A 22493-nucleotide genomic window follows, 5' to 3' on the forward strand; every position below is an offset into this window, starting at 1 on the left:
CAAATATGTTTACTAGCATCAGCTACTGTTTCCATGTAAAATATTGTATGCTACATTAATAATAATTTAACCACCATTTAAGTCATTACCTGCTTCAAAATGAATGATGTTAACGAAATTCTTGTTGAAACATTTACAGTTAGCACCTACTGTACGAATAAAAACACTATAACAGAATTATATAAACAATAAATAACTGTTCAATGCGAATAAAGATGTGTTTACGAAGCATAAATCTTTTTACAGATTTCAGAACGAGCACTTTGTCATTTGTTATATGATGAGGTCGTGTCTGTCTGATGTTTATCGTGTTCATAATGTTCTCTACTGTAATGAACGTAGCTTTTTAATAAGTAGGGAAATTCCCTTGAGTGTTTGCATTGTAAGAATGTAAAGGGATACTTCAGATTTAAAAAAACTGACTTATGTGATGTCTCATTAAAATCATACAATTTCTTATTATTTCAATAGAACATTTACACACACACACACACACACACACACAAGGGTTTACCAATATGGCGGCTTCACTTTCATGACGTCATGATCAATCCAGTTCTCTATTCTAGATCAGTGATCTACAGTGTTGTGAATCTGAGCTTGATGGAAATTAATGTACAGTGCATTCAATAACTTTTAAACAGTCAGGATAACTCCTCACACTGAATATTTGTCATGGGAATTGTCCAAAATAACACAATCATAAGTTAACTATCGAGGCACTGAAATACTGAATACCAGCACATCTAGTGACCCAAAATGTCTGATTAACCTGTAACTTTTAACACAACTAAACTGTTCTGACATTTATCATCAAAACAACAGAAGCTGCAGAATATCATCTTTCATGTTTGATCATTTTGAAAATTTTTGATGCAATAAATTGTATACCTTACTAAATTAAGAGAAATAATATACCAATATTTATAATGTAAATAATTTACACGTGTATAACTTATTCAGTATTATTTCATCAGGTCTCACCTCAGAGTCTTGAGTTGACAGTTTGGATCCTGTAGTAAATCACTGAGGAGCTTCACTCCTGATTCTCCAGGATCATTTCCTGTGAGATCCAGCTCTATCAGGTGTGAAGGGTTTGATCTCAGAGATGAAGACAGAGCTTTATAACCTTCTTCAGTGATACTGCAGTCTGAAAGTCTATCAAAGATAAATATGTTATTCTTCATTATAACACAGATTGTCATACAAGTACATGTTCTAGAATGAAGAAAATAAAAAGATGCACTACAGAAATTTTTGTAGTTATATATTGGTGAACGTAATCTGCAATTCTTACATTTTAATTTCCCACAATTATAACCTTCAGTTGCAATCAAATTCACTCAGTCACTCAGAGACTTCAGTACATTACAAATACAAGCTTTTCTGAAGATCCAGGATAAAATAAAAAAATGCTGATGCATATTAAAAAAAGAGATATTGTCAATATAATGTAACATTTGAGTTATAAGATTTTAAAATAACAAAATTATGTAACTATTATAACCTTCTTCAGTAATGTTGCAATCTGAAAGTCTTCAGAAAGACTAAATACAACACATTAAAAACATTTATTACACCATTAGGATATTAACATTTCCAATCATCTCCAAAAATCAATTTGTTTGTCAATATTTTATAAATGCATCTACACCAGCACAAAAATGTCACATTACTGACCCATTCCTTGTGACACAGCACCAGTTTACAGAACAGGTGGAGCTTTACATTGATTCATGTTTAGATTGATCAAATTCAGACCTGAGTATCTGTAGTGTCTGTGAATTTCTCAGCAGACTGGAGATTTCGGTCAATCCAGAGTCTCCTATTTGATTCCTGCTCAGATCCAGCTCTCTGAGGTTTGAATTAAACGCTGATGCCAGAGGAGCACAACCTTCATCTGTAATACTGATGCAGTTTAACCTGTAGAAGAGAGAACACAACAAATTAAGATATACAATTACACAAATAGCTGCTTTAGCTACTAATTTTAGCTACTAATCCCATTTCTGACACATACTTTGTGGGGAAGTCGTGGCCTAGTGGTTAGAGAGTTTGTTTCCTAACCCTAGGGTTGTGGCTTTGAGTCTCAAGCCGGCAATGCCATGACCGAGGAGCCTTTGAGCAAGGCACTGAACCCCCAACTGCTCCCCAGGCACCACAGCATAAATGATGCCCACTGCTCCGGGTGTATGTTTACAGTGTGTGTGTGTGTGTGTGTGTGTGTCTGCACTTTGGATGGGTTAAATGCAGAACATGGATTCTGAGTATGGGTCACCATACTAGGGTGTATGTCACGTCACTTTTATCCACCAATAAGACATTTGCATGATAATCACACTGTGAAATTATTATTTTAATTTGCTATTACAATATTTTGCATTAGCCTAAACCATACTTACAATGCTGTCCTAATTTCTTTACATTCAAATGTAAGGCTTTTATTTTAGTGGAAAACTGAACAGTGAACTTATGTTTGTGTTTATTTCACAACAGGTTTATAAACACTTTGTTGTACAAATCTGATTAAATCTGTTAACATCATCTGCCAAAATATATGGAAATTACAGGAGCATACAATTTAGCGAACCTAATTCACGTTATGACCGAAAAATAACTTGCTCACCAGCATTTCTTTTAAATTAACTGCAATTCAGAACTACTAGCCACAACAAAAATCAGAAATAAATCAAGAGATTTACACATCCACATCTTAGAATAAACCACATTTCATATTAAATATTATTCTGAATTATTGAATGCTTTCAGTTTTACGACTTTTTGTTTGGAGATACAAATAAACAGAATAAAAACAATTCTTAATTACTTTCTTATGAAACAGCATTTATTTAGTTTTTATTTCCAAATATAGCTCATTCCAAAATTAATGTTTAGTGGTAAACATGTTAAAGATTAATGGAGAGGCTGTCAATTGATAAAGTGATCAGCTGTTTCATCTCAAACATCTGTGTACTGAACTCCACTGTAATCCTTTAAAAAAGCCAAATCAAGGCCTTGTCTCCAGGAGCTCCAGAGACAAGCGCTGCAACTCAGACATCTCACAGACGTTACACACCGATGTGTCATCAGAACATAAAGGCTGACTTCTTCAGTGATCTTCAGAACATTATGAAAATAGCATTGTGACTGAAGGACAGAATCTGAAGCCAATGATAAGATATGCACGTTTTTTTCTTCTATATTTTGTCAGTGATGCCACGTCAGACAATTAGGTACATTTATTTATACACACCGTATTTCTGATTCTACTATAAATATTTAAATACCCTAAAACCTTTGATTTGTTTAAAACTATAGACTGCTTTGGCCCATGGAAAAGAGATCCACTCGATTCTAAAAAGATTCTCTGAGAAGAATTGTATAGAATTTAGTTTTTACATTAATTTTGATACATTTATTTGAAAACAAGACCAAGACAGTGAATGATTTTTAGCAATGTGAAGTACTATACAAATAGCACTTTCAGTAAGCATGTCATATTTTCCTATAAAGTGTTGTACCTTTGACGGTGTTAAATATGGTCATACGCATGGTTTTATAAATCTGAAAACTTTTGTGTGTATGCCAAATATAGCTTTTGTGCGCAAGTACATTTTTAGGATGAAATCTAAAGAAAGTTTTATACATGAGGCCCCTGGATTTTTTTCTTTCTTTCTTAGAATTACCAAACTCACAGTTGTTTAGGTAAACCAAGTTATAAAGTCTGAACTTAGGAGATATAAGAAGAACTTTGAGATAAAATAGGTAGGCTAAATGTAATGTAAAGTGTTATTGGTTTAAATGGTATTTCATTCTTTAACTGTAAGTCTAATACAATGTCCCCTATGTGAATATTATATAGACCTATTGTTAAAAATGCAACTTATGCTTTAAAAGTAGGATAATCATAGCAGGTTTCATCCATAGTTAGTCCATTTAAACATCTGCATGTAGCTTCAAATGGCATCTTTGATTATTACATTATTATTATACACAGGGCTGCATTAATACTATAAGGGGCCCCTGGGCTTTACCTCTTGAGTGGCCCTTCCAGGGCTCAACAATAAGGACTGCCCGATTGCCCGAGGCTAGTGTGAATGATGCTCCAGACACTAGACGGAACAGTCACTTGTCCGATCGGGCCAGTGCTGTAGGGTGTGCGTTAGAGTCCTGCACGGGTTCGGTTACGATGGGTGACCCGCAAATTTGGCTGAAACGAGTGAAAAATATCCAACTGTGCCGGATACTGGAGCGGGTCGGGTCGGACACAGGGGAAACACAGGTCCAAAACAGTCACGTGCAAACGTAAAAATAGGCCTACGTTCCACTTTTAAAAAAATCACAACCACGCAAACGGCTGCATGAGTCATTAGTTAACAGACGTAAAAGATCAGCCAGCTGTTTTTTTTTCGTTGTTTTTGTTTTCCATATATATATATATATATATATATACAGAATCTGGATTAAAATGTGTTTGATTTAAGCCTATTTCAAAATTTGTATCATAAAATGTCGCGCATACTGCTCAACTAACGCGATCATTATAAACAACAATAGACTTCCACTTGCATGTGTTTGACAAACGGAGTATCATATATTTCATTCCATAGCTAACACATTTGTGAATATGGGTCTAATCTAGGCTATCCAGGATTGTTTTTTTTTAAAATTGCATCTGAAAATTACTTTGTGCAGCTCATTCACATGTGCGTTCTGGCACAGATCCGCCTCTCGCGGATTTAAAATGGGTGCGTTCGACTTGAAGCACAACCTCAGTCGGCGGTATGATTCGCTCTTTTGTTGTTCTGTTTTCTTTCAGGATCAAAAATACAACAAATTAAAGCATTTATCTGTTTTTCCGACTGATGAGAACTATGCATATACATTCATAAATCAGTCCATTTTGTATTTTATTATGAGATATTTTATTCTAATGTGATCATTGACCCAAGCACTGATGGACCAAAGAGAACGTATTTCAAGATTTGCAGTAAAAACTTGAAATATAAATTCTCAGAAAATGCATTTAATACCAATATATTGAAACATCTGTTTACATACTAGACCAGGGTTGAGCCCTGCCTTCATCCATTGAAACTTCATAATTAATCGTTAAAGGTTATGGTTCCACCCCTTTAACTGTTAGGCCGTTTGTATCTATTAGACGTTACCCCACCAGGTGGCAACAAGTGACTTGTTAAAATGCATTTGTCATGGAATCATTTTCAATTTAACTCACTCTTCTTAATCACAAACCCTTTTATTTTACGTGAATAAATGCCATTAAAAACATCCATATCTATAGTTTACACTTCCATAATGTACTTTAAAGACAGCATGAATAGGAACTAAAATGTGCTTTTAATAAACTTTTTTTTTTTTTTTTAAATACAGAGACAGTATATTAAAAGCTAATTTTAGTTCATATTCCAGGTGTCTCAAAATAGCAGTTGAGTATACTTAGATGTTCTTAAGAGTATCGTAGGAAGTACTAGAGAAGAATTTTTAGTATATAAAGTAAATAAAGTAAAGAGTATAAAGTGCACAAAAAAATAGAACTTTAAGTACATTATGGAAGTGTACTTTTTCACTTGGGTATCACTATCAAGGAGTTAATTATTTTGATAGACTATCATATCTAGCTACTGCTGCCAGCCTGCTAGTATATCACAACCAGCCTGTAAATGGCGTTAAAATATGATGTTAGTTTCAGGAATTTTTTTAACTAGCTGTTCTGATGTTCTACTTTATCTTGTGCTGTTTTTCTTTTTTGCGAACCACTTTCGTATTTATGGCACGTCACATTAGAATAGTTATTAGTTATTGTCATCATTAGAATAGGCGGCAATTATCTTATAAAGAATTCAACGCAAGTATGTCACGTAAGTTTGATACAGGCCAATAACTGAATGCTTTCAGACTGATGAATTTTATTGGATTTCAGACAATTAAATAATTTCCACTGTGACTGATGATTGCAGGGTTCATTAAGTGAGAGGGTTTGACTGACTCTTCTCAAGCAGGACTTGCAATGCACAAGTACATTCAAAGCAAAGCGATAAAGCGTGATTTTAAAGGGACAGCCAACGAATTATAAAATCCGATTACAATATTTTCCGGCATCCGAAAGCCATAATTACTGATGTTAACACACAGGGAAAATGTGTAACAGATGCCTCACAGACACAAATGGGGTAAATAATGTTTTTATGTTTCGATTGAACGATAGTTAACACTAAACGTCAGCGAAACCCTAGTGTTCTGCATTTCTGTTTAGAGCTGCGTGCTGAAGATGACCAGTAGAGTGAGCATTTGATAGCAAGTTTTTAATCAATGGGATTAAACTCATAATTTCATGTAGAATACACTTCGTTACTTATACAACATAACATTAATATTAGGACTTAAAGGCTATCTGCAAAAAGAGCCCGGGTGCAAATGAACATGTCTGCGTGGCTCTTAATGAACTCTTTGTGGACGCGTTCTTCACGCAACAATGTGCAGAAACACAGCAGCTAAACTCTAAAATTCTCACCGTTTATTATAATGGTCTTCTCATTATAATGGTATGGGTGTGACAGTCCAGTCATAGTTAATAATATTCTGCATTGTAGTTTGACCTGCTCGCACTGTGTGCTGAGGAGATATCACCATAGTACTAGGCTACAATGAAGTGCTTGAATCAAAAACCACATGCATCTTATATCAGGTAAATAATATATCCACAATATAATATATATATATATATATATATATATATATATATATATATATACATACATACATACACTGGCTGAAATGTTTTGAAAAATAACTTTAAACCCCTACCTGTTTTGGGGTCAACCCTATAGCAAACTAATCGGAAAAATACATTGGCATCATCTGTATTAAAGAGAATTCAATTTACTTCATATGATGTTTAAGTGAATAAAATAGAACTTGACAGTCGATTTTCCACAACTGTGGACTTTATTCTCTCTCACTGGTGTGTGTGTGTGTGTGTGGGGGGGGGGGGGGTAATGCAGGATTGCTGGGTTTTCGCAAACAAAACCCACCCAATTGCTACTCAATACTAGCACAATTAGGTTTCAAGGGGGGTTCCCCAGTAGAAATTTCATTCTGGTGGTAAAATACACATTTAGCTGTGGGGTTTCTCCGGTAAATTACATTTACTGGGTTCCGAATTAATTCATGTTATTGAGGTGGCTTCAACACACAGAAACAGTGATAGGTAGTCCAGTTCCTCATGAAAACCACAAACTCGGCAACACTGAGGTGATGTAAAAGAGGAAAGCAGGCATTTGGATCAAAGCACTGTGAGGCAAAGGTGGGGGGGGGACTCGAAACATTTATAAACTTAAAACACATTCATGTCCAGTTTGCATTGTTTTACTACTTACAAGGTTAAAGTATAAAACTGTTATTTACAATACACATCATGCTGTTTAATCATATTTTTAGAGGGGACAATCAGGGATTGGGCAGCATATGCAGCGGTGCCCAGGGAGCAGTTGGGGGTTCAGATCTTGTTCAGGTGTCTCATCTCAGTCGTGGTATTGAGGGTGGAAGAGAGCGCTGGTTATTCACTCACCCTACAGACAATTCCTGCCATATCTGAGACTCGAACCCGCAACCTTTGGGTTACAAGTCCAACTCTCTAACCGTTAGGCCATGACTGCCCCCCAGTACATTTTTTTTAATGGGAAACTTTGCGAGTTGTGTTGTAGTTAATAGCCACTGACAGATTTTGAGTGATGCCACCAGTGTTTGAACACACACAGAAAACAATAGATATGAATTTTAAAGACAGTGCTTCTTCTCCAGTGTGCTGATGCTTAATGTAGGTTACTGGTTGAAGAACCAGATTGAATAAAACTAACTCATGATCTGCTCACATGTAAATGCACTTAGCTCTTAAGCATGTGTTTTAATCAAAATGCAGCCTTTTGTGACCACAATAACTTGTATCACAATATCAAGCTTATTTAGATTAATTGTGCAGTCCTGATAAGTGTAAAATACTTTCACATTTATTAAACTGTGGTGGGTCACTAGAGTCTGGGTAATTAATGGGATACACTTTTAAAATACTTACCTCAGCTTTTCCAGTCTACACTGTTCATTTTCAAACAGAGTCAAGATGATCTTCATCCCTGGGTTTCCTAGTTTATTCTCACTCAGATCCAGCTCTGTCAGACGTGAAGGGTTTGAATTTAGAGCTGTAGCCAGAACATGACAACCTCCTTCTGTGATACAGTTGTTCTTCAGACTGCAGAAAGAGAAAACACTTCAGCTTTATCTGAATATTTACCAGTATGTTTTAGCTGACAAATACTGGTGATGATGATGATAGTCATATATAAAAGTCACTTATGGTTTTTCAGTGAGCAATCTCTTATACAAGACACATAAAGCAAGAATTAAAAAGTGTCCTTGTAACAATGGGAAAAAAAACATAGTCAGTGTGTTGAGTTTACGGTGTTACTTCATTTCAGAAATAAATAACATCTGATTCTGAAACACTGTGAAAGGGATGGACATACAAACTGTTTTAATTAAATATTCTTTATTCTATGTTAGTAAGATGTTATTCTTCCTTATAACACAGATTGTCACACAAGTACATGTTCTAGAATGAAGAAAATAAAAAGATGCACTACAGGAATTTGACCTGAGTGGACTCTTTTCACAGTAAAGCTGGGTAAAGTTATATATTGGTGAACGCAAACTACATCAAATGCAATTTTTAATTTTTGCAGTTTTAATTTTCCACAATTATAACCTACAGCTGCAATCAAAATTACTCAACCCCTCAGAGACTGTAGCACTTTACAAATACAAGTTTTTCTGAAGATCCAGGATCAACTAAAAATCTATAAAATCTATAAAAGTTCATTGTCATACTTAAAGTGAGTCAATATATAATGCAATATATTTGAGTTATAAGATTTTAATAACAGAGCTTTATCATAATTATTCAACCCCTATTCAACATTGCGGTTTTACTTGGCAGTCTTTGGGACAGTCACAATACTCCCGGTTTTCATCCAAAATATTTTCAATTGTGTTCCAAAGATGAACAAAGCTTTTACGGGTTTGGAACGACATGGGGGTAAGTGATTAATGACAAAAAATTCATCACAATTTATCACTTATTTGCATGGTGGCAGATAAAATAGTCTCAAAGCAAATTGCAAAGTCAACAGAGATCTCACAAATGCTATAGAGATGCTCAGTGGTGTCAAAAGTATTCACATTCATTACTCAAGTAGAAGTATAGATACTAGGGTTTAAAAAGACTTTTGTAGAAGTTGAAGTATCAACTCAAGCTTTTGACTCAAGTAAAAGTGTAAAAGTACTGGTTTAAAAAACTACTTAAAGTATAAAAGTAAAAGTAATGTAAGGGGAAAAAATGCCATTAAGAACAAAAGCTTGGGCCGTGCCACAGGGGGCTATTGTGCACTACCCCTCCTCCTAAAAAGAACATTTTTCTAAAGGCCATAGGCCATAATGACTATAATGTTATATTAAAATGTTCATGTTTAAAAATTTGGGATGCACTAGGCAACCTGTTTCAGCCGCATAAATGCCCATTGAAAATGAACGCATTTTAGTACAATGCAAATACATTAAAGAGCTAGAGATATGACGACTAGTTGTACGGCCTATAAGTATTGTTATGGTGCAAAAAGTCAAACTTCAGAGGCATGTCATCAATAACTTTTAATGGAATGTAAATGTACATCCACGCTTAGCTGCAGGAATCTGCGAGGGCAATGGAAAAGACCATTAGTGCAGGCTTAGTAACAATTACATTATAGTGCTGTCAAAATTAATGATTAATCCAAGTGATTAATCAAAAACTAAAAATGAAAAATAACTCCTAATCCTGATACCTTCTTGATTGATAGCTTCCTGTATATGCTACATACGTCTGCTATGTTCAGTGTTCAGGGGGGAACGAGTTACAGAGTTGGTAAAGCCTAGTTATCACAACATTGTCAATCGCATCATTAATCGCAAACGATAATTTATTAAAACGTCTCGCTACCGAACTACCTACAGTAGCTTAATTTGTGGAGGACGAAGAGAAAGCACCCATTTGGTAAATGAGCCAGTGAGAAATAATAACTTTAAAGTAGGGTCCAGTGCCCTTTCGATACTTTTAAAATGGTACCGGCCCCTAAACGGTGCCTGAACCGATACTTAAAAAAAAAAAAAAAGAACCTCAAAAAAAAAAAAAAAACTATGGATAACTTTAAAGAACATTACAAATATTTAAAATAAATCCATAGCTTTCACCTTGGATGCTCTCATTTCCCAAGTTGTGCTTCCCTTAATCTAAGGCTAATAAATGTATTTCACAATCTGGGTCAATATTTAATACAAAACCACACATAATGTTTCTACTGTATCTCTGTCACTCACTCTGATATTTAGTTAAGATGAGTGTGGTCTGTCACTGTCTTTTATCAGTTCTGTTAATTACTGTATGCTCATTCTTTATAAAGTAGCAACAATGTCGTTTTTAAAAATACAGTACTGTGCAAAAGTCTTATGGGAAAAAAAAATAGTATTTTTTTTGAAAAAAAAAAGGGTTTTAAGCCAGTTAATTATATCTTTTGCTGTAGTGTGTTAGTGGGAAATATCAGTTTGCCATTAGTTTTGAATGCACAAGCAGTTTGACAACGTCGAAATGAATGTTTGGAAAGGTAAACTGATATTTTATACTGAAACACTACAGCAAAATATATAAATAGCCGAACACCATTCTTTTAAGTGAAAATACTAACGTGCCTAAGACTTTTGCACAGTAGGCTATATGTATAAAGTAAGTTTGATTAAATTAAGTATATTTAAATGTGTAATTGTGTGTAAGTGTAATTAAAGTATGTGTTCGTTCATATGTGTTAAGGGCTAGGTTGTCGCTGGAGGAAACGGCTGTGGTGTGATGAGCGGTGACAAGCGAAAACTTTACAGTAGATGAGAAACCGACTGCTTCTTCATGACCTTTTGTAAACTGTATTTATGACAAAGAACTGCAAAGATACGGATTCTAACAATCTATCGATAAACACACACCTTGTGTCCTCTGTCTCTGTTTGAGCTCACGCTGCTCCGCCGCGGTCTGCGGATTGATGAGCGCGCTGAAAGACGGGAGGAGACCGGTCTGACGCCGGTTTCATTTGAAATTTAAGCGGACTGACTCCGAGGCGATCGGATACCGGTTCTATACCCAACCCTACTTTTAAGAAATATATTTTTTGATAAACGAACCCAACACTGGCTTTGTCCTTGCTGTAGTGTGATGTGATTTGTGTCATGTGCAGGTGCGATGGATCGCGTACAAACCAATAGGGTGTCGGCATGGTATATGTTTATACTTCTCATCCAACCACAATCAAGTTCACTCCATCCGGATGGCGCGATTTATCTGGATAGGTTTTTTTTTTCTTTTTTTGAATGATGACAAGCCGGAATGAAAACAAGCCGAAATGAAAAAGCACTAACGAAGCTATTTTTAAAATGTAAGGAGTAGAAGTAAAAAGTCGGCTGAAAAATAATTAGTCAAGTATAGATATCCCAAATTTCTACTTAAGTACAGTAACAAAGTATTTGTACTTCGTTACTTGACACCTCTGGAGATGCTACAGATAATAAATAATTAGACAGTCTAAAGGCCCGTTCACACAAAGCACGATAACTATAAAGATAACGATAAAAGCACAGAGGAACGATATCGTTGGAATCTCTTTCAGAACAATTTTTTTTTCTTTTAAACGATAAAAACATTGCCAACCAATCAGAATCAATCCTGCTGCAATGAGCTCGAGAATTTAAAGCAGCAGACGCGCATCCACTTAGAATACACAAACAATATCGTTCACATGTGTGGACGCTAATTTTGTTATCTTTAAAGTTACCTTTATAGTTATCGTTCTTGGTGTGAATGGGCCTTAAGGCTATATGAAGATTTCCAAGACATTAAAAGTTCCCAGAGACACAGCCCTCAGCCATATTCCTATGCTTAAAGTGTGTTGTACCAGAAAACCTTTGAAGGTGTTGAACAAAAAGCACAATATCATAAAATGTTTAATCAGAGCAACTGAGAAAAACCTGCTATGTACAGCCAAAGACTTGCAAGATGACCCGATGAAAGAAGGAAAACCATTTTAATGCAGTGTGTAAGAAGAACACTAGACAAGTACAGCCTTCATGTTGAGACATCTTGATAAATACCACTCTTGATCAAAACCAACTTGAACTTGCTAAAATTCATTTGTGTAGACTTGTGGAGCTCTGGAAGAATGTTTTATGGAGTGATGTGACCAAACTTGTACTTTTTGGACCCATGGATCAGCAGGATGTCTTCTGCAAAAAAATGCAAAGCTCATAAGCAGAACAACACCAACACTGGATCAGTCCTGTTTTGGGGTTGGTTTACTGTAGCAGGAAGTGGAAATCATGACTGTATGAAGGGCACCATGGATTCTTTGAAGTATCAGGCCATTTTGACAAGAATTGTGATGCCTTTGGTGCAAAGACTGAAGCTGATGATCAATGGACTTTCCTGCAGGCCAGTCATACCAAAGTACATCATCCAAATCTACTTCTGCTTGGTTCAGGGATCAGCCATAGAATGTACTTGAGTGGGCTGTTCAGTCTCCAGATTAAGTTTTCAATGAAAATATCTGGTTGAATGTAAAAGAAAGCTGTGGCAATGTAAAAACCAAAGACTATCAGTGATCTGGAAGCTTTTTCAGGCGAGGAATGGGCCGAGACTGTAGTAGAGATATGACAGAAGCTTATAATAATCAAAAATAATCAATTTGTCAATATTTTATTAATAAATCAAGGCCTTGTCTCCAGCAGCTCCAGAGACAAGCGCTGTGACTCAGATATCTCACAGACGTTACACACCGGATGTGTCATCTGTACTCGATTCTGATGTTCAAGCTTCAACAGTGAATCTGATCACTAGTGCACAGGCAAAAGTTCACTTAAAAGAATGAACGAAGTGGCATCAGTTTAGCTTGTATAAAGTTGATGGAAAAATTAAGCAGTCAATCTTCCAGCTGAGAGTGAAATCAGTACACACTAGCATTTGTCCCAAATGACTGCTAATGTAATATAATGGGAAACTATGTGAGTTGTGTTGTAGTTAATAGCCACTGACCCATATCACAATTTCAAGTTTATTTTGATTAATTTTGCAGTCCCAATGAGAAGTGTAAAATACTTTCACATTTATTAAACTGTGGTGGGTCACTAGAGTCTGGGTAATTAATGGGATACACTTTTAAAATACTTACCTCAGCTTTTCCAGTCTACACTGTCCATTTTCAAACAGAGTCAAGATGATCTTCATTCCTGGGTTTCCTAGTTTATTCTCACTCAGATCCAGCTCTGTCAGATTTGAAGGGTTTGAATTTAGAGCTGTAGCCAGAACATGACAACCTCCTTCTGTGATACAGTTGTTCTTCAGACTGCATAAAGAGAAAACACTTCAGTTTTCATCTGAATATTTACCATTATGTTTTAGCTGACAGATGGCAAACACTGGTGATGATGACGAAGACACATAAAAATCACCCAGCAGCAAGAATTTAAAAGTCAGCAATCTCTTATACAAGACACATAAAGCAATAATTTAAAAGTGTCCTTGTAACAATGAAATACTCACTTCAGTGTGTTGAGTCTACAGTGTTTATCCTGCAGTAGAGCAGAGATCTGATTCACTCCTGTGTCTCTTAGTTCATGTCCACTCAGATCCAGCTCTCTCAGGAGTAACGGGTTTTTACCCACAATTCCAGTCACATACTGACAGCCTTCATCAGCAGCAGGACCCAAAAACCTGCAGAAGAGAAGATGAATCTGGAATCAACTCAATGTGCAAGATAAAAGTAAATTATTTCAAGACACTGTGTTACTTGTTCATGAAGTTTATTTCGTTTAAGTAATGGCTTGTACTAATTATGGCTGCCCCCTAGTGGCCAAGAGTTTTTTGTTACTCTCTTTTGTTATTAGGTGCCAATTTCTTACACCTGTTCCTAATGAGCTGTGTGGTATGAATGCTGTTGTGACGATGGAAGCAAGCACAGGACTTTTGCTGGCAAACAAAAGGGAAAAACTGGACCAGGGGCTAAATCAACGGTTTTAAGTGTAACCTTTCCTCTCTCTTTGGTTCAGAGTAAACCTTTAAGAAATATCCCCCTTTTTAAATGAGCCTTTGCCTGCCTCCGCCTCTATGTTATGTTTACACACAACACGTTGGACTGCTGATCCACTAACAGGAACATGATCTGGGTTCAGACCATCTCTGGATAGTTTTATTTAACTGATGTCTGTGTTGATGTGACAGTAATTCTGCAGGTTCAGACAGGTGTGTGTGTGTGTGTTATCATTGATCCTCTCCTTACACACATCACATGTTTGTGGCCTGTAATATATCTACTGTAGTAGATCTACAGCACTGATCTATATATGACTGGATCACTCATCACATTCTAAACTGCCAAAAGGCAGTGAAGCCAACAGAAGTGTTTGATCAGCCGTCTTACTTACCCTACCAGCAGAGAGCACCATTGAGTCAAATGCAAACCACTGACCTAAAATCACCCGATTTGAAGCAAATCAGTCAAACAGTAGTATTTTTTGTGTTGTATGTAAATCCATATTTACTTCATGTTATCTGCAATGTTTATGGTCTTTTTGGGCAGGATAAGGATATATTGAATCCATTTAGGTGTGTGTGTCTGTTGCGCACTGATGACACGGGTAACTGATCCAACACAAACTATAGCCTACTTCTTTATGTATGTAATTATTCAGGAATTATTAAATATGAACCTATTATAATCAGAAATTGATTTGAATATACAATGAATATTACAATAGCTTCTGTTAAAATTGCTCTATACTGAAATTAAAAACTTAATTGACCATCTTGAAATAAAGCTTCATGTCCGTACTGTCTGTATTCAGCTATTTCTCTGAATAAATTTTGATGTGTATATTTTTAATGTCCTGATTGAGCAACATCTATTTCAGCCTCTCCAAGATCACGCATATGTTTAATAGCATTAGCTACTGTTTCCATGTAAAATGTTGTATGCTAAATTAATAATAATTTAACCACTATTTAAATCATTACCTGCTTCAAAATGAATGCTGTTAATGAAATCATTGTTGAAACATTCGCAATTAGCAGCTACTGTATGAATAAAAACACTATAACAATTATATAAATAATGAATAACTGTTCAAGGCGAATAAAGGTAAACGTGTATACAAAGCATAAATCTTTTTTGGATTTCAGAATGAGCACTTTGTCATGTTTTATATGTTGAGGTCGTGTCCAGTGCCGGCCCGTCCAACAGGCAATACAGGCAGTCGCCTTGGGCCCCTCTTTAATTTGAGGGCCCCGCGAATGATGTCACGCATTTTTAGTTGTTTGATTTTTTCAAATGTCCACACATATAGTATGAGTGGTCATGTGTCAATTATAATACTTTTATAATGCAAAGACCCCATTAAACATGATAAATTTAACAATGACGGTGAGCAAAATACAAAACATTTTATTAAAAGAAAATCTCTGAATAATTCATACATGACAAATAGCTGAAAACGATAATAATAATAATAATAATAATAAATAATAAAACGGTCTAAATAAAAGCGGAAAATATTAGAAACATACACAGCAACACCACACTCCATTTAGCAGAACACCTCCCGCGATAGGCTATTGGGTGAACTAGAATGTCGTAATGTATTCCTAGTACAGATTCCACACTTTTCCACTTAGCCACATATCTCTGTAAATTCCTTTCCATATATACGAGAAAGTGTCTTAAATAAGTCTAAAGTTATATAACGTCATAAGTCTGGTTGCTATTTTTGATCGACGTATTTCTAATTTATGCAATGCACATTGATGCTATTTTAATTTGAAATTAAATGGCATCCAAACAATATCTTCCCGGAGCCGAAAAAAGAAAGAAGAGAAAAGCAGATGAAGAAAAGCAGGCTCAAAGTAAAGGTATGTTTCGCTAAACATAATACATTATTTATTAGTGTAGTATTAATACTTGATTTAATAAATTTGATGATGCCCATGATTACAGACATACTTGAGTGATATGTGAGAGAAAATTAGGCCACATTCAGCATGTTTCATTAAATAATCAATTAATTATCCATCCCACTTATTCATGCAAAAAAAGGTCTCCTCCTCTTTCCAAATTCAAATTTAACCCACTGTCCAATATCTAATGCAAAGTTTTGTTGATTAAAAAAAAAAAAAAAAACTATGTATTTCTAGTTATGTATGCATATTTGTATGTTATGCATTTACAATAAATGCTTTTGATTCATGCTTTATTTGTATATGTCATATTTATATACTTTATTTTTTAAATTAGTGTTTTCTGGCTTAATTTATGTACCAGGGTATATGCTGAAATTTCTCAGTGTACCTACAGCTGCAGAGACATTTGATGCTGCTACATCTGGAATTATTCATAGCACTCCTGGTAAAGAATATATATTTTTTTTAGTTGGCACTCTGATATAACACACTGGTTGTATTCATTTTATATTATACAATATTGTAGAAACATTACTGCATTGAAATCAATCATTACGTTATCCATTATTTTTTTATTTGTATATTTAAGGGCCATCCGCTGATCCTACCCCAATCTCTTCAAATTGCTTTGACCTTGCCTGTTACTGTAGTCAGTGCAGAAAGAAGCTTTTCAAAGCTCAAATTAATCAAAACATTTCTGAGATCCACAATGGCCCAGGAGCGCTTATCAGGACTTGCTGTTCTGAGTATCAACCATGAAATATGTGAGACTGTGTCATATGATGAGGTGATTGATGATTTTGCAGCCAAGAAGTCACACAAAGTAAAGATCCAAGCAATCTGTACCCTTAAACCTTTGAACAGCCAAAGCAGCATTTCTCAGTTCTAAAGTGCTAAAAGTTTTATTTACCAGAATGGAAGCACAATTAACATGTTTGCTTACATACAAAAAAATAGTTCACATAACTTGAGATTCTGTGTCATGTCCAATCTGTTCCCTTATATATATTTTTTTTAAATATAGAATTTATTTGTATTTTGTTTATTTTATTTTGTTTATGTATCCTTTATTTTTATAATATTTCAATTATTTGTGTTTCTCAAACACACTTGCACTTTCATTTACAATATTTTACAATACTTTGCAGTACTTGCAAACTTATTTAAGTTTGATTAAATATTTTTACACATGTATTACATGTTGAGTTTGTTACAGGTAATAAAAATGTATACACTTAAATATTGAAATTGTATTTTTTGTGCTCTCTTCTCACTGTTTTTACACCAGTGGGCTCAATTTTTTTATCTCGCCTAGGGCCCTACAAGCGTTCGGGCTGGCACTGGTTGTGTCTGTCTGATGTTTATCATGTTCATGATGTTTGCTACTGTAATGAACGTAGCTTTTTAATAAGCAATGAGTGTTTACATTGTAAGAATGTACAGAGATACTTCAGATTTAAAAACGCTGACTTATCTGATGATTCTCTTTAAAATCATACAATTTCTTATTAATTTAATAGAACGTTTACACACACTAGGGATTACCAATATGGCAGCTTCACTTTCATGATGTCATGATCAATCCAGTTCTCTATTCTAGATCAGTGATCTACAGTGTTGTGAATCTGAGCTTGATGGATATTAATGTGCAGTGCATTCAGTGACAGTTAAACAATCAGCATAATAAAACACACTGAATATTTTTCATGAGAAAGGTCCACACACAATCATAAATGTTAACTATCAAAGCTCCAAACTACTGAACACCAGCAGTGACCCAAAATGTCTGATTAACCTGTAACTTATAACACAACTAAACTGTGCTGACATTTATCATCAAAACAACAGCAGCTGCGGCATTTGATCTTTCATGTTTGATCATATTCAACATTTTTGATGCAACAAATTGTACACCTGACTAAATTAGTGAAATAACTAATATATAATATAAATAATTCACGTTTATAACTTACGTGACATTATTTCATCAGGTCTCACCTCAGTGTCTTAAGTTGACAGTTTGGATCCTGTAGTAAATCACTGAGCTGCTTCACTCCTGATTCTCCAGGATCATTGCCTGTGAGATCCAGCTCTATCAGGTGTGAAGGGTTTGATCTCAGAGCTGAAGACAGAGCTTTATAACCTTCTTCAGTGATACTGCAGTCTGAAAGTCTTTTAGAAAAAGATGTTATTCTTCATTATAACACAGATTGCCACACAAGTACATGGTCTAGAATGAAGGAAATAAAAAGATGCACTACAGGATTTTGACCTGAATGGACTCTTTTCACAGTAAAGCTGGGTAAAGTTATATATTGGTAAACAAACTACAACAAAATTACTCAACCCCTCAGAGATTGTAGCAAAAATGGCAAAGTCAACAGAGATCTCGCAACAGATATAGAGAAGCTATAGAGTATAAATAACTGTATTACTTTAGAAAGTCTAAGGCTATATGAATATTTCCAATACATTAAAAGTTCCTAGAGACACAGATGATCAATGGACTTCCTGCAGGACAGTCATCCCAAATAACACATCCAAATATACTTCTGCTTGGTTCAGGGATCAGTCATAGAATGTTCTTGAACAAGCAGCTTGAAGGAGTATTTCAATTTTGAAGGATTGAATGATAGATTATTGTAATTATTACATCTTAATTTCTTTACTTTCAAATGTTAGGCCCTCAGGCTTTTATTTTGGTGGAAATCTGAACAATGACCTTTAAATTTCTGTGTTTAGTTCATAACAGGTATATATTATAAACACTTTGTTGTATAAATCTGGTGAAATCTATTGGAAATTAGATGAACACAAAACTAGGTGAACTTTATAAATTTATGTTATAAACTCAAAATAACTAGCTCAACTTCCTTTTTTTATTGTATTTAATAGCCATTCAGATCTTCTGCTCTTCTAACTTAAAATGCAGCCTTTTGTGATTTGATAACTGCATTACCCAATATCACAATTTAGAGTTTAATTTGATTAATTGTGCAGTCCTGGGCCAGGTTTCCATATAATGATTGATCTTAGAGCTTAAGAGCGTTTTCTATGAGAAATTTTATGATCGTTCTTTGTTTCACGTGCGTTTCCTAACAATGCACTTAACACAGTTGCACGAAGCTGTGATTTAAGTGATACTAAGGAGTCGCTGTCCGTTTGTTAAGTGCTGAAATGTCATCTTATAGAATGGATCTTAATTGTAGTAAACTATCGTTTATTGGCATTAACCTAATGCTGCGTTCCAGACAGACAACTTGGATATAATTACTATAACACAATACAAAATTGTATTATATTATAGTCTTTAATATTATACTTTACATAATAACATACTTTATATATAATGTTAGGTGTAAAAAAAAAAGTTAGCCTAAATGCACTAAGTCGCTTTGGATAAAAGTGTCTTCTACATGCATCAATTAATTTAAATATATTTATTTCTATACAGTAGAGAGAGAGAGAGAGAGAATGTAGAGTTGTAGAGAAATTAGAGAATGTGTAATGTAGAGTTCATGTTGCAAATTTCCCTGAGGTGAAGCGGTTCTGTCCTCAATTATGTGGCAAATAATCTAGGTCCTTGTTAAAAGATAGATCTTCTTACCAAACACTACAGATTGTCACAAAATTTACCTCAGTATCTGTAATTTGCAATTAATATTTTTCAATCCAGTGCATAGCATCTTAACTCCATAATCCTGCAGATTATTATTCTTCATGTTCAGCTCTTTCAGATTGGTATCTGATCCAAGAACTGAAGCCATAGCTGGACAGCTTTTGTATGTTAAGCCACAATCATTTAACCTACAAGAGAAAGAAATTAAATCAGAGTTAGACACATGTAATACGTTTGTTAAATTATATATATATATATATATATATATATATATATATATATATATATATATATATATATATATATATATATATATATATATACACACACACACACCAATTATTTTAGATGAACAGTAAATACACTGCATATATATTAAGATTGCATTGATTCAGATTTCTTAATAAAATATGTAAACGAATAACAGGTTTATATCATTAATGGCGATGAGTTAAACATTTATAAGTGCTGCTCTATTATCTGGAGAAGTGTTTTGATGTGGAGAATCTGGAGGTTAATCATTTATGCATTGAGGTTATGCAAGAGTACATCTCCTTAATAGCAGAAGTTGTAGAAGTTGAACTACATATTGGAGTAGAAATAACTATGGAACAATGTGTTTTATAATAACATGATGTGTTTCTTCTGTAGCTAACTAAACAGGGTCGCGTTTCCCAAAAGCTTTGTGAGCCTAAGAAGTTTAAAAAAAATATCATACGACTGATCTTATTACAGTTTGTTTCCCAAAAGCATCGTAACTTAAGTAGCACTTAAAAATCATTGTAGATCTACGGGTGCTCTGAATCGTTAAGCCCAAAGTGCATCCTAAGAAGACAGATTTATGCAGTCACCTGCAGGATAATCAGCAGATTACACCTTTAACTTGATTCAAGTGCAATGTGACTATAATATAAGGATTTTATTGTACACTTTATGACTAGTTTTCTTAATTTTTTTTATTAATTTATAAACGAAATAATTAAAAAGGGCAGAAAAATAGAAATACACATTTAAAGTAAATGCCTGAAAAAAAGAATAAAAGATGTAGGAAATGCTTCAAAGGCTGGGGGAAAAATTATGTCAATGACTTGCTGAAGTGCACGAAACCCAGCAGTGTATTGGACCCGGAAATAACGTTGCACTCTTTCTCTCCTGTATATAAATAAATAAATTTAAATAAATGTATGCATTTAGCAGATGCTTTTGTCATGATCTGATTACTGCACATCTGTTTATTCACCACACAGATTTTCACAAGACACAGTACACCCTGGACTACATTTCCCATAAACCCCTGCCTAGGAACTCATTATTGAACCACACCTGTTTCCTATCAGTGACACTATAAAGGTTGCAAACATCCACACTCACATTGCGAAGTCTTGTTTAGTTCTGTCTGGCATTTCCAAGCGTTCCTAGTGTTTGTTCCTTCCTTGTTTGACTTTGGATTGTGTATACTGACTTTGATTCTCTGCCACCTGAACAGACCTTCACCTGGTATTGTTACTGATTTCTGGATATCCCGTGACACTCTTGATGCCGTTTCTGCCTATCTGACCACTCTGTAAATGAATACTGCAATTGGATCCTAATGTGTCTTTCAAAGCAACCTACAGTGCATTCAGGCCATCTATCTATCTATCTATCTATCTATCTATCTATATATTATTTCATTTAGCAGACGCTTTTATCCAAAGCGACTTACAAATCAGGACAGTGGAAGCAATCAAAAAAGAGCAATGATATACAAGTGCTATAACAAGTCTCAGTTAGGTTAACACTGTACACGTAGCATGAGCTTTTAAATAATATAATAAAACAGAATAAAAAAAGAGCAATCTAGTGTTAGAGGTCTTTACACACACAATTGCATAATAAATAAAAAGAAAGTAGAATACAAAAATATTAGGAAAGGTAGCTAGATTTTTTTTAAGAATAGAATTAGAATAGTGAGTGTTAAAGTAAGAGGGTCAAATAAAGATGGAAGAGATGGGTTTTAAGCAGATTCTTCTAGACGGCCAAGGACTCAGCTGCTCAGATTTAGTTGGGGAGGTCATTCCACCAGGAAGGAACATTTAATTTAAAAGTCCGCAAAAGTGACTTTGTGCTTCTTTGGGATGGCACAATCAGGAGACGTTCACTTGCAGAATGCAAGTTTTTAGAGGGCATATAAGTCTGAAGTAACATAATTTAGGTAAATGGGTGCAGAGCCAGTGGTAGTTTTGTAGGCAAACCTCAATGCCTTGAATTTTATAAGAGCAGCTTTTGGAAGCCAGTGCAAATTGATAAACAGAGGTGTGATGTGTATTCTTCTTGGCTTATTAAAAATTCATCTCGCTGCCGTGTTCTGGATTAATTGTAAAGGTTTGATAGAAATGGCTGGAAGAACGGTCAAGAGGGCATTGCAATAGTCCAGCCTGGACAGAACAAGAGCTTGAGCAAGGAGTTGTGCAGCATGTTCCGAAAGAAAGGGGTTGATCTTCATGATGTTGAATAAAGTAAATCTGCAGGATCGGACAGTTTTAGCAATGTGGTCTGAGAAATTCTAGTTGTTTTTGAAGGAGTTATGGTTGATGTGCCTAACTTGATGGTGAAATTGTGATGAAACGATGGGTTTGCTGGAATTACAAGCAGTTCTGTCTTGGCAAGGTTGAGTTAAAGGTGATGGTCCATCATCCAGCATGAAATGTCTGTTAGACAAACTGAGATGCGAATAGCTACCGCCGGATCCTCAGGATGGAATGAGAGGTAGAGTTGAGTGTCATCAGCATAGCAGTGGTA

General features: G+C 35.0%; 1 protein-coding gene across 1 annotated transcript in view; it reads right to left on the reverse strand.

Moving 5' to 3' along the window:
* Positions 1-812: 812 nt before the first annotated feature.
* The window catches only part of LOC113040597 (NLR family CARD domain-containing protein 3-like), a 45978-nt gene continuing 24297 nt past the window's right edge, over positions 813-22493 (reverse strand). The window contains exons 10-11 of the mRNA XM_026198899.1: positions 19730-19900; positions 813-1158 (exon numbers count right to left, since the gene is read on the reverse strand). Of these exons, the coding sequence (XP_026054684.1) occupies positions 981-1158; positions 19730-19900 (349 nt within the window). The 3' untranslated portion in view covers positions 813-980. The remainder of the gene's footprint in view (positions 1159-19729; positions 19901-22493) is intronic.

This window comes from Carassius auratus, chromosome 22 (genome assembly GCF_003368295.1).
Source record: "Carassius auratus strain Wakin chromosome 22, ASM336829v1, whole genome shotgun sequence".
Taxonomy (NCBI): domain Eukaryota; kingdom Metazoa; phylum Chordata; class Actinopteri; order Cypriniformes; family Cyprinidae; genus Carassius; species Carassius auratus.